This window comes from Pyxicephalus adspersus, chromosome 6, assembly GCF_032062135.1.
Source record: "Pyxicephalus adspersus chromosome 6, UCB_Pads_2.0, whole genome shotgun sequence".
NCBI classification, from domain to species: domain Eukaryota; kingdom Metazoa; phylum Chordata; class Amphibia; order Anura; family Pyxicephalidae; genus Pyxicephalus; species Pyxicephalus adspersus.
In genome coordinates this window covers 36,339,868-36,354,269 of record NC_092863.1, presented here as the reverse complement: position 1 = coordinate 36,354,269, position 14,402 = coordinate 36,339,868, and the positions used below count along the sequence as shown (strand labels likewise).

General features: G+C 38.7%; 1 protein-coding gene across 1 annotated transcript; it reads left to right on the top strand.

Moving 5' to 3' along the window:
• The first annotated feature begins 37 nt into the window (after positions 1-37).
• On the top strand, positions 38-12,102 carry SF3A1 (splicing factor 3a subunit 1). Its single transcript, XM_072415264.1, has 16 exons — positions 38-193; positions 1,532-1,650; positions 2,061-2,262; positions 2,376-2,633; positions 5,358-5,432; positions 6,015-6,165; positions 7,667-7,863; positions 7,952-8,069; positions 8,150-8,335; positions 8,574-8,695; positions 9,157-9,450; positions 10,177-10,387; positions 10,878-11,032; positions 11,120-11,221; positions 11,347-11,418; positions 11,901-12,102. Exons 1-16 carry the CDS (start codon positions 140-142, stop codon positions 12,000-12,002), a joined length of 2,418 nt encoding a protein of 805 aa, XP_072271365.1. The 5' UTR covers positions 38-139; the 3' UTR covers positions 12,003-12,102.
• The last annotated feature ends 2,300 nt before the right edge of the window (positions 12,103-14,402 follow it).

Here is a 14,402-nt window from a genome sequence, read left to right as displayed (position 1 = left end):
AGAAGCATTTTCTACACCCCCGAGCTAGGTGTGGGTGTCCCCAACCACTTCCGCCCGTCCTTTTCTCCTCCGTATTGCCGCCATTTTGGTGTTAAACGCTATAGCGGGCTCCACCAGGAACCCCGGAGAAGTCGGTACCATGCCAGCGGGTCCCGTGCAGTTGATAGCGCCTCCGGCGCCCGAGGGAGGGCAGGTGGGTGTGAGCGGGGATTGTGTAATGGTCACCCATGTGTGTGGTATACGGTGCCTAACACCCCCCTCATGTTATTTATTATTCGTCCTGTTCATTCATTTAGGTTGATGGAAGGGTATACCTATAGATGTGGTTATGGTGCTGGGTTGCATAGGAATGGTTAGGCCGATAGAAGCGCCATATGGTGCCACAAAAATACCCCCCTCCCCCCTGAACCCCGTAAGTCTCCAGTCAGCCAGAGGGGCTGGAGGGCCCCATACATGAAACATTGTAATTATTACAATATTTATTTGTAGTGACATTGGTTGATGTGTTATTGGTAAAATATTCCTAATAATCTCAGGCAGTGTCCCTGTGCTTTCATGTGACTACAAGTCATTGTAATGTAGATGATATGGGGGTCAGGCGATTAATGAGGAAACTCCAACCTGGAGAATAGGAGATCTGCATTGGAATGGGAGAAGTGATGGAGACTTGGCATAGCAGCCTGGGTTTGTCTAATAGCTTACTGACAATGTCTGCAGCATCACATCCGTGTCACCACTGCACCACAACACACATAATAAACAGGATTTATATGGCACCAACATATTACACAGCGCTGTACAATAAATAGGCTTTCACAGATTGGAACCGGCAACGCTTCGCTTCCTGCTAATCATCAAATTTTTTGCTTTCTTCTGACCCTGTAAAAATACTTTAGTTCTGTTTTTGAATAATTTAAAAAAAAAGCACAATCTTGCCAGCAATAGTGAGTTCATTTTTATCAGCTGCACTGTTCTCAGGTATCTCTATGGACCTGTGTTATGAGGAGTAAGAGGGGGGTAGAGTATTGTAGTCCTGGTACAGTATGCTGAATAAGTAATATTGTTAACAGAAAATATTATTTCCAGAAGGAAAAGTAAAACTAATGCACCATCTCATCTTTTATTCTTACACAGTATTTATATAGCGCAGACATATTATGCAGCGCTGTACAAAGTCTATTATCATGTCACTAGCTGTCCCTCAATGGGGCTCACAATCTAATGTCCCCACCATGTCATATGTCTTTAATACAGGGAAAGGTCAATTTTGGGGTGCATGTTTTTGTGCATGTGGGAGGAAACGCATGCAAACACAGGGAGAACCTGCAGACTCCATGCAGATAATGTCTTGGCTGAGATTCAAACCTACTAACCACTGCTAGCACGAGTGATAACCACTGAGCCACTGTGCTAGCCATCTGGGGGCTTTAAAAATGTCTGCTTGCTGTTAAAGAGAATATCAATATTCAGCATGCATCTAGCAACATGGAAACAAATTGTTTACAGGACTATAAACTTTTTTTTTCTTTAGGAACAAATGGAGGAGGAAAAAAAGGAAGAGGTAGTTCCCTCAAAGCCTATTGTGGGTATTATCTATCCTCCACCAGAAGTCCGAAATATTGTGGACAAGACGGCCAGCTTTGTGGCAAGGTAAGTCATACAAGCTTGTATTGTTTCCTGTAGTAGATTTTGTTGTCTGTAGTGGTATAGGAGCAATGTTCTACTACTGGGGGCAGATTTCACTGCTGACTCCCTAATTCCGTGCTAGTCAACTGTGATGCTTACACAATTAATATGTCCATTTCTGATAGATTTGTTGGAATGCCATAGCTGCTAAGTAATGCAAAGCTTTAAACGAATAGTGTGATCATGGCATACAACTAGGTTTTTTCAGATGGATCGGTCTGCATTGGAAGTATTCAGTTTCCATGTCAGTCTCCTTTAGGATTGAATCATTAGTTTCCAGTCTGCAAACCTGACCACATATAACCCAGCATTACTTTCTCATAAACAGAAATCCTAGATTTTCTTTTCTAAATCTATTTTTTTTTTGTTGACAGGAATGGTCCAGAGTTTGAAGCCAGAATCCGTCAAAATGAAATCAACAATCCCAAATTCAATTTCTTAAATCCAAATGATCCTTATCATGCGTACTACCGCCACAAGGTCAATGAGTTTAAAGAAGGAAAAGCGCAGGAGCCATCTGCTGCAATACCTAAAGTCATGCAGCAACAGCAGTCTGTACAGCAGCTTCCTCAGAAGGTTTGTCATTTGTGCCGCACACAGAAATCAGTGTTTCCTGGATGTATTACAACCATTATGATCTTTTGTAACTGCTATACATAACTAGTGTTTCTTTATTTTTATTTTTGCAGGTTCAAGCTCAGGTTGTCCAAGAGACTATAGTTCCAAAGGAACCCCCTCCAGACTTTGAGTTTGTAGCTGATCCACCTTCTATTTCTGCTTTTGATCTGGATGTGGTGAAACTGACAGCCCAGTTTGTGGCTCGTAATGGACGTCAGTTTTTGACACAGCTGATGCAGAAGGAACAGAGAAATTACCAGTTTGACTTCCTGCGGCCCCAGCACAGTCTTTTCAATTACTTCACCAAGCTCGTGGAGCAATATACTAAGGTATCACCTGAAGCAGGGAATATGTACTTACATGGGCTGTACTAATCTATTTATATGTAACTTTCTTTAAAATAACACCTACCATTGCCTAAAGCTTCTAGAAGTGAACACGTCCCAAAACACTGCAAAAGTTTAAAAGAAAAACCGTAACTCCTTTGCTGTTGAAGCATGATGTCGTTAATCTTCCCTAAACTTAGTGACAGCTCCGAGGCTGCTATTATCATATTTGCATTGGCATGATTGTTCCCCACACAAATGGGTATCATCGTCATGCATGCTGGAGTGGGAGCACTGATTTGAGAACCATCCTTTATGAATAACTCTGAAGGCTTGTAATGTGTAATGAGCAATATGATTTGACATGCCTCATATTGTGTGTGTGTGTGTGTGTGTGTGTGTGTGTGCGCTTACAAAAATGGCAACAATCCCCATTTTATTGTACAGAGCACATGCTTTCAGGTAATATATTGTTGTGGGGGCTTTATTCTATAGGTGTAACATATAAGCAAATCAAAATGCAAGAAATCAAAACAACAAGGCTCAATCGTATTGCTAACAGAGAACATGAACTCTAGAGAGGTCCTGATTAATTTGCTTCTCTGCCTTTATTGTCCAGTAAGCTGGGTCAGGAACTGTAATATGAAAATAGGGTGTCACATTTTTAGCTTTCCAATGTGGCAAGGGTTTCTAAATGACAAATATCTATGTTTCGGACACTATTGTCAGTGGTTTTGGAACATGTCTCAGTTTCTTATTTAAGATGTTTGACCTATGACCGTAATTTTCATGCATATTCAATCTCCTGACTTTGTTAGTAGACCTTACACTGTGCTTTGTAACCATTTCTAAAGAAAAACAATTAGGTGTTTAGTTATGAAGCAATTATTTAGCGGCTCTGCTATCCAAAACTTGCATTTTATTTTTTTTATAACACACAGATGTATTTAGTACTATTCCTGCTCTCAGAAGCATGCAAAGCCGAATAATTGAATTAATTAGGAGATGACTAAAGGTGGACAGGTAATAGCCACTCCAGCAGCCACAAAGAGTGTTTTCTGCAGAATGGGAGATCCCATGAGATTTGCAGGCTGCACAGCTTGACCTGAATTTTATAAACCTCTTACAAAGAATGGTAGAAAGTTAGCACTGAAATGATGTATAAGTATGATTCTCTTAACACACTTTAGATTTTTGTCACAAATGTTTCCTATCACACAGACAATAGTCTAACATTTGTACAACTTTACTCCAACAACTTTCAATGATCCATAGAGCTGAAATGTATTTCAGTAGGGTGCATTCCACGCATCCTTCAACCTCCATAGAACAATGCAGCATGTACAACTTTTTTCTGCTATCTCTGGAAACGATTACTTAAAAGTGTCTGTAGTTTAGTTTCAAACCTGCGACTGCTTAATCCTTTGGAGGCTATTGCAAAAAACATAACTGCCTTCTGTCATAGTGAGAAACCATGACTCAATACTTACAATTACTCTTGTGAATTATAAGAAAAAGAATCAACAGCACACTGTAGAAACTTTTCTGGATAAAAAAAAAACTCTGCCTGGTACCTTCTGATGTTTAACCAGAATTGGGCTGATAGTGGAACTGAACTGGTGGGTGGTGAGCTGCTGCCCCAATGACACAGATTTACCTGTGTGCAGCCACTGTGCAGCAATGACAGATCCACTATCAACTATCTCTACCTCTTGGTGGCTTTTTGGTTTTTTTTTTTAGTTTAGGTACGTTTTTGGCACAAGCCAAGGCTTTGGCTTGGGAGTTCAGTTCTATTGTCCTAATTCCAGTTGTCTGATTTGCCAGGGTAGTTTGGGGAGATATTGGGTATACAACAATATATTTCCAGTTTTGGCATGCTACTATGTAGTATTTTAGGTCTCTATTTATAAATGATTCCCTCTGTCATTACCACTACTACAACTCAGACAGACCTATGGTCATTTCTCTCTAGTCTTCTTCTTTCAGTTCCTTTTTAAAACAATGATTCGTTCTGCCACCTAGTGGCCGTTCAAAAGTGCACAGCTGTCATGATAGGAAATAACTTGTTATGAACGAATTGACGGGAATAATTTATAAATTGAGCTCTTAGACTACCTTAGTAGTTCTGTATTACGCTTTTACTAATTTTTTTGGTTAGGCTGCAGCTTTACTATGTTGGTTATGTTATGTGTGCTGAAATCTAAAGAATTTAGTAAAACAAATGTATGTTTTGATGAATAAGTTGAAATGCAAAAAAAATCCAAAGAAAATTACCCACTTTGCCCTTTTTGTAAGTGGCATTTGTGTTTTACCATAGCTCACAACCTGAATATAAAGCACATATAATACAAATAATATTGCGTTTTGAAAAATACCTTTGCTCCATTATGATAATATCATGGCTTATTTGAGAATATTTCATGTAACAGCTCTGCATGCTTTGACTGACTTTGGTATATCCCCTTTTGCTATTATCCTTTGCTCTGTCTGTTAAACATTTCTGGGCACTGCTGTTAATCTCCTGACATTGGTTGCTCATGTTTGAATATATTTAATACTACGTCTGTTTCCTATGTATGCTCAGACAGCTGTTCAACAGCAAGTCATTGCAGTCTGGCTGGGAAGTGAGTGACTTTATTACAAAGCTATTAATAAAGATGACCGTGTGAGCTTTCCCACCCTGATACTGGATAGTACTTTTGTAAGTGATCTCTTCGTCTGTTTCAGATTCTGATTCCTCCAAAGGGATTACTCCCCAAGCTGAAGAAAGAAGCGGAGAACCCCACAGAGGTTTTAGACCAGGTAATTGTCCAGTCTTGTTTGGCTGCGTTTTTTTATGATAACCTTTACGTATTCATGACTTGCTTCTGAATTGAAAAAGAAAATAAAAATATGAACGAAACACTATTCACACTTTGGTTTTAGGTAATGTCTTTGAGACCGTTTATTTATGATGAGTAAATGTAAAGTATTTAGTATCCTTGTGCCATTGTTCCTAATGTTACAGGACAAAGTACAGTCTGCTTTATTAGCTAGGATAGTGTTCATCAAGTAATTGGCAGAAAAACAATTTTAAATATTATTTATGTAAATGAAAATTCAGAATGTTTGAATGACATTTGATATAAAACACATATTGTTTAGTTTCTATGGCCTTTTAAGGCAATAAAGCTCCTGTTTGGGCCACAAAAAAAGCAAGCCTTTTTGAAAATGATTTAGCTGACTTATTGGGCCACTCATGTATTAAGTACACTTTATATCAGATTGTTTTCTTTTGGCCTCAACATACTTCCTTTTGATTACAATGGCCTGTAAAGCAGATTAGCCTTTTGATTGAATATTGATATTCAGAACTTGCTTAAATTATAATCTTCCTGTATTTAGGTGCGTTACCGTGTGGAGTGGGCCAGGTTTCAAGAAAGGGAAAGAAAAAAAGAGGAAGAAGAGAAAGAGCGAGAACGTGTGGCCTATGCACAAATTGATTGGCATGATTTTGTGGTAGTGGAAACGGTTGACTTCCAGCCTAATGAACAAGGTAAGAATTGATTATCATTTCAATGGGGCTGTATTTATTTAAGCCATTGGTCAAATGTAACAGTTTTTAATATACCACTCTTCCATTATTTGCTTATTTAAATGGATTCCAAGTCATATTACCAAAAAAGTGTTTTGTTTTTTTTTGTTTTTTTTTTTGCAAAATGAAACTATTTTGTAAGGGCACATATGTATCAATATTATTATTATTGGGACAGATAGGATTAATGTACCCACCAGAACCTAGAGAAATATGTGTTCTGGTCCAATAAAGCAAGACCTGACAGGATTTGTAAGTGTAAATGTTTACAACAAATTGGATAATTTTGGAACAGGCAGACCCAATGTGGTCAGTCAAGTTGGTGGTACCCAGAAAAAGAACAGGTACAGATGCCAATGATGTAGCTTGGAGAAATCCCATTGCTAGAGGTTAGGTAACATTTAATTTCTAACATTCTTTACTTCTAGTCAACATTGCAAAATAGATATGGTCATAATTACGTGACCAAAGTATGGTGGTATATTTGGTACTGTTGCATTTTTGCAATGAAATAATTGCCTAAACCGGATTTTCATGATCTCAATCCCTCCCTCCCCTTTTTCCCCCATACACACTTTTCTCCAACTGTGATAGCAAGGAAAAGAGAAACATGAAAAAAAAACATTAATCCTTATTCATAGCAGCAGGCATGAGTTTCTCCATTGTTGGTTCTTTTGTCTTTGTTTTATTTGGCAAGGTCTTTCTGGTTGTCCATGTCACTTGGGCAGTGATGTGGACACTTCCTTTTGGCTGTCAGCTGTATTTCATCATTCAGTGGGGCCAACTATCACTTGTAAAGTGTATTATGTTACATTTGAGTTCAGAATGCTGCTGACATTGCTGATGCCCTCTAGCCTGTATATAAACTTTACACGCTAGTCACTTATGGTGTTATGCAGACAAAATGTACAGTAATGCTTTGAGTGGAAGAGGATTTGAATGGGATCAGCAGTGTTTGGAAGTCCAGTCTAGAAGCAAAATGCATTACGACCAATACATTACATGAGTTTGTGGGCTATTACTCAGTAGATTTCAACCGCACACACAACCTTCCACAGCACTTCTGTAAAATAAAAAACTTTGTCTATGAATAGTTAGGAGTTGTAGTTGCAACTACCTGGCTAAATGCAATAAAATCTGGACTGCATGAATACTCCATGACAAATCCTATTACCTTCTTTACCGTGATAAGTAAATATTTTAACTCTCTATATATGAGTCACTTGAGTTTTAGCTAGTGAATGCCGTAGACAACCATTTTTTCTGTTAAATTTGCATTAAGATTTGCCTGTTAAAATGTGAAAAGGATCCTGGTGCTCCATCATTAGGGATGGATATGTAAATTTAAAATGTGTTGATTTTGTTCTGAAACTTACCATGGTTTCTACTATTTTATTTATTTATTTTTTCATGAAATAAAAACATTGTGCATTGAAATTCTAATCAGATGTTTTTGTTTCAGGCAACTTCCCACCTCCTACAACGCCAGAAGAACTGGGTGCCCGTATATTGATCCAAGAGCGATACGAGAAATTTGGTGAAAGTGAAGAGGTGGAAATGGAAGTGGAGTCTGATGATGAAGAGGAAGTAAAGAATAACAAGGCCGAAGAAGGCACATCTCAAATGGATCAGGATACTCAAGTACAGGATATGGATGAGGTGAGGCTTTTTATTTTTTCTGATTAAATTGTTCCTCTTTTTCCATGTACCCAACATTCACCTGAATGTTTTGTATTGTGTTATATAGGGTTCAGATGATGAAGATTATGCGCAAAAGGCTCCTCTTCCTCCTGAGTCACCAATGCCACCACCTTTACCTCCCACACCAGATCAAGTAATAGTCCGTAAAGACTATGATCCAAAAGGTTGGTGTTGTCATCGTAGTATAGTTAGTTTGTTGTACTATAGAGTTAGATCCTTAACCATTTTGTTTCTTCATTCTTAGCTTCTAAACCACAGCCGCCCGCTCCTGCGCCTGATGAATACCTTGTATCTCCTATTACTGGAGAGAAGATTCCTGCCAGCAAGATGCAGGAGCACATGCGCATTGGACTCTTGGATCCTCGCTGGTTGGAGCAAAGGGATCGTTCAATTCGAGAGAAGCAAGGGGATGATGAAGTATATGCCCCAGGTGAGCAGAACAGAATTATGTAACATAAAATATATTTTTACTGAGGTTCTCCTCCAAGTTTATTGCCAGTGAAATGTGCTTGGGTTCATTTTATTTCAATCATCTATTTATTTTGTAGGAGTACTTAAAAAAAACAGCAATAATTGAATACCTTCTCTGAGAGAATCATACATTTGCACTTGTCTGTTTTGGCTGCCTTTATTGTAATTCATTCTTCTGTTCACTCTTTCCTCATCAGGGTTGGATATTGAAAGCAGCTTGAAGCAGTTGGCTGAACGCCGTACCGATATTTTCGGTGTTGAAGAAACGGCTATTGGTAAAAAGATTGGAGAGGAGGAGATCCAGAAACCAGAAGAGAAGGTATTACTTATGTTTAATTTGCCAATCTTAGGATAAAACAAAACAAATTTACATTGTTATAGCATACCCCCTACTAAAATTGAAGGTCCCTTTTCCTGGCTAGGCCCATTCCCTTCCCTAGATCTTTAAATGTAGGTGAAAATTGAATCCGTAAAAGAAAAGCATAGTTTTTTTTTTCCCTTATTGCCACATTCTGCATTATGTTGGGTGTGACATCACTGGCAAAATTGTGTGAGATATCACTCCAGTAATGAACAAGAGAGTTGTCTTGTTATATTTTGCCTGCTTTACATCCCATAGGGTCATCCTGGAAGGATGGTGGTACCCAGCCACTATAGGCGGTTTTTCCACCTTTGTGGAGGTCAATTTAAAATGTTTGATGAAGCTCAACATGAAAAAAGTTGATTGTTTTAAAGTGGTTACATTGGATCTGAATGTATTAATCTTCCTTTTGCATACAGGTTACATGGGATGGACACTCTGGCAGCATGGCTCGAACTCAGCAAGCTGCTCAGGCCAATATTACACTACAGGAGCAAATTGAGGCCATCCATAAGGCTAAGGGTCTAGTTCCTGAGGAGGATGGCAAGGACAAGATTGGACCTAGCAAACCCAATGAAATCACGCAGCCGCCACCTCCATCCTCTGCACCTACCATGACCAGCCCTGCTCCACCTATCACCTCAGCTCCAAGACCACCACCTCCAGTATCTATGCACCAGCAGATCAATCCTCCTGTATCTCGACCACCATCTGTAAGTTTTTACTTTTTCTTTCATGGAGTTATAAATGGTAACAATCAGTCATTATTTACTTTTATAGCATGTTGGTACCAAATGTAAGCAGGCATTCTAACTTCATTCATTTTGGTTACTACTTATCCCTCCTTTTTTTGTTCTATTTAAAAGTTTTATGCCAAGAACATTTTTCAAGTCCCCTTTCTAGGAAACCTTTTGCATCAATGACCTCATACTCTCCATAGAACATACAATATTTTTAGTTGAACTGAACCTGCTACATTCTTTTTTAACTTTGACACTGTCAGTGTTCAACCCATTTTTTTAAGCTGGGTGGGAAGACTTTGTAGGCAGGTGGCAGCGCCTGTATTGTGACCCAACTCTTCAATAAGCACCCAAAAACAGCCGGGTGGTTACTTGAAAGTGCTGGGTGGTGCACTCATCTAAAAGGGGCTGGGGAGAACACTGACCTTACTGTTTTTTTGTTTGTTTTTTCCACTCATATTTGCCCTGGATCATAAGCTTACAACTGTATTTTCTGTCTTTGTTCTACCTAAACAAGTACCTACATTGTTGGATGTTTTTTTAATCTTTCTGCCACTATTGTTTATTTTGTACTATCCAGAGCATTAGAACAGATGGAGTATATTTTATAATTTGACATGTTACAATTTTAAGCACTGTCTATTGTATATATAAAGTCTGAGTAACAGTTCAGTTTATTAAACATGAATCTTCTTACAGATGCCACCACCAATCCGTACTACTATGGTGTCCGCTGTGCCTGTGATGCAGAGACCCCCTATGGCTTCAGTTGTGCGCCTTCCTCCTGGCTCTGTTTTAGCTGCTCCAATGCCTCCTATTCTGCACACACCTAGGATAAATGTGGTACAGATGCCACCAAACCCACCGCCTATGATGGCACAGAGAGCACCACACATGATCGTTCCAGCAGGTACATATTTCCACCAAAAATATTCAGTTGAGACTGTATTAAAATATGGGTAATATTTATTCTGTGAATGTTGCATGAGTAAATTGCAAAACACATTTAAACCATTTACTGACAAATGTTACTAATGAAAGACAGAAATTTTAAAGACTAAAAAAAAAAGTTTAGATGCAGGCATCCGTATGAGGCAGTCAGGCATCATCTTAAATTACAGTAATAATGAATTAGTATTGGGTTGGTGACAGAAGACATATCCTCTAAATAGTTTTATATACCAAAAGATTTCTAATTCTGTGCAGAACACCCAGTACCACCTGCCATACCTATGCAGATACTCGTTTTTTAGCTTCAGGTAATAAGCCATAATCCAGCTTTGTGTAGTGTTCCTAAAGATAGTTGTTTACCTTTTATGGGTCTTCTATTTAGCATCCATGCCTGTTTTTGCTTTTTCACATGTATAATCACAAATTTAACAGATAGCCCTCTGTTTTAGCATTTGTCCCTGCACCTCCTGTTGCACCTGTTCCTGCACCAGCTCCATTGCCTCCATCCCATCCTCCACCACCAATGGAAGATGAGCCTTCTGCCAAGAAAATGAAGAGTGAGGACTCTCTGATTCCAGAGGAAGAGTTCTTGCGCAGGAACAAGGTTTGTTCTATTACTCCGACCACTAATTTGATCCTTTGAAGATGGATTATTCTCCAGGGGATCTCACAATCTTATTTTGTTTCTTAGGGTCCAGTCACAGTTAAAGTACAAGTGCCCAACATGCAGGACAAGACAGAATGGAAGCTGAGTGGCCAGATTTTAGCATTCACTCTTCCCCTCTCTGATCAGGTAACCTGCTGTAGTATTTTGGCAAACTCAAAACAGACAAGTGAAAATGTGGACAGATAGAATAATTTTCTGCAATTACTCATACCGGTACTATAAATTTGCAACAATGTTCTTGTATTTATTAGGTCTCTGTAATAAAGGTTAAGATTCATGAGGCAACTGGAATGCCTGCTGGGAAACAGAAGCTTCAGTATGATGTAAGTAACATTACAGAGATTTTTTTATTTTTCATTTCTAATGTAAAATGAAGACACTGTAACTCATACACTCTTGAAATCTATAGTCGATATAACTAATGTTCCAATCTCATGGTTCATGTAGCAGACATGCTTTCACAGCTCCTTCTGCATAATTTATTAGGTTTGTGTCATCAATAGTTTTGATTGAAGGAACATCCTGTACTAAAAATGACGGCCATTCTTCAGAAAGGCAGAAGAGTTTTGAGAATCTGTTTAAAAGTTTTTCTGCCCACTGTTGGCTCTATTCCGAAGGGTACACTAAGCTGCACAAGTTGTCATAGTTGAAAGATCCCCTTTCACATCCCCATTAGACCATTGTCATCTGCCACAAATCCAACTGACTTGAATGTACAAAGAAGCTTCTACCATCATTGTAGGTTTTAAGGCAGTTTATGCTTTTAGTACATGGATGGCTTTTGACATATCCTTTTTTCCTGCAGGGAATTTTCATCAAGGACTCAAACTCTCTTGCTTACTACAACATGCAGAATGGTGCTACAATCCACTTGGCTCTGAAGGAGAGAGGAGGTCGTAAAAAATAAAAACCATCCCTGTTTTGACAGCCTTCATCCCTGCTGCCAGGTTGTGCTGATGTAATGCTGATTGTTCATTTCTGTAATAAATAAGATTTGTTGCTAAATATCCCTTATTGCTCGATATGACACTGGCAGTTTATGCTTATTACGAAGCATTGTTTCATGAAGATAGCAAGACCTATGTAAAGTGAATACTTTTCTGAATAAGTTGCTTTTGAGATGAAACGTTTACTATCCTTTAAGCATTTGTACAATAAAGACCATACTAAAAAAAATGCTTGTTTCAGTGTGCAGAAATCATTTTGATTACTAGTTAACTAGTTGTTCTTAACCTTGATTTTAAAGTGGGTCCCTATCTAATCCTTTGCCAGGACTCCAACCCTGAGATGATTGACCCTCCTTCCACTTGAAACTCCACTCAGAAAGGTTAAAACACCTTCCAACACTCTTGTCCCTCAGTTAGGACATTAGGAGGGGGGATGGGGATCCAAACCTTCAAACTGAATTGCCATTACCTTTGCTTAGATGGTTTAAGACAGAGGTAGGCAAACTCTGGTCTAGCCAGCATTCCAGTTTGGCCTAACGCCCCCCCCTAGTTATTTGTTGTTGGATCCGGACTAATTGAATTAGGGTTTCTGCACAGTAACCCTAATTACTATGCCTAAAGAGCAGAAGCAACGCGCAGCTACCAGTCTCCGGAAGGAGTGTCTTCAACCCCAAATGGACTGACAAATTAATGTGGCAACAAAGCCCTGTGTTTAGTGTGCAACTACACCAACAGCACTTTCAAGCGGTCGAATCTCAAGCGGCATTTCGATGCCACGCGCACGTACAGAGACTACACTGTGGATAAGTGGAAGACTGAGGCCGCTCGCAGTCATGGTTGGGTAAAAACCTTTCCTTGGACACCTTGTTTCTTCTTGCCTAGTGTGCCTTCTTGACCTCCTGAAATGGCCTAATAGTGCAAAAAGTTTGCCAACCCCTGGTTTAGGCAGACACCTCACCGGATTTTCATTGGGACAACCTATAATATAATGGTTACATACCAGGTCAGCCTGGAGAACCTCTGACTTAAATACTCATTTGGATAAAGTATGCAGATAAAACTGCAATTTTGTAAAATGAATTTTTGCAATGAGACACATTGTGTGTCCCACCCTTGTGCCATTAATAAGTAAGAACCATTGAAGAAGAATAGGACTTAGGCAGCTGACATTTTCAGTAGAGGTCAGCACTGGTAACAACTCCTCAGTACATGATCTACATGCTTGTTATAAGCCAGTGGTCCCCAACATTTTTTAATCTAGGGGCCACTGTTGATATTGAGATAAAACCTGTGGGCCACGATGCAAACAAACATTAAAGATGAATGTTTAAATCTAGAATAGTTTTATTTAAAATAAATGTAATTGAAATGTTTCTAGTTACTGTAACATACATGTACCAAATAAAAGAAATGACAATCAAGAATCTCTGCAATGGATATTTCCAGAGAAATGCAATTCATGTGACAGATAGCCAAGGGGGACATGTTCTTACTACTGTTGTATCAAAACGAAATGAGAAAAATCACAACAGAGACACTGGATTGTCACAATCTTTATTCTAACAATCAGTACCATAATAACAAACCCTTCTTTTTACAATATGCAGTGAGATCAAGTTTGATTACATTTTTTATTAAGAAAATGTTAATTTACATACAAACATATCAAGAACCACAACTAAATACTAATAAAAAAGAAGGTTAACAAAAACAAAGAAAGAATGCTGTTCCAGGTGCCAAAGTGTAAACACCCAACACCTCAATGGCGCCATCATACATTCAAGTACAGTGAAGGCACCTAACCAAAAAGCAACAAATTCTCACTATAAAATGCATGTAGTCAAAACTTTTACCACCCTAATGTAGGTCGGACACAAAAGAGAAAAGAAAAACAAAAAATGTGAAACATGGAGGAGAGGAAAAGAGAGGGCAGGACAGAATGGGAACCCTGGGGACCAGATACTTGTAGAGCTGCTTATCTCATCTACTTCTCATTCTAGATCATCCCTTATAAATATTACAAGGGCAAATCAGGAAGAACCACACAGTAAAAACTAGTTCCCCAGAGCCCAAATATCATTGTTTATCCAATTATATAGAAAACAAGAAATAATAAAATACGCACAAGGTAGGAAGCATCAAACTTAATAATGTAATCAATTGACGCAATGATAAGAAATAATCAAGTGGCGCTAATAATCTCATAAAAGACAATTACCGTATTTTTCGGACCATAAGACGCACTGGACCATAAGACGCACCAGTTTTTTAGAGAAAGGAAATGAAGAAAAAAAAGATTCTGAAACAAATAGTGTCCTAAAATATTTTATGTGCATTAAAAACCAACATCACAGTCATAA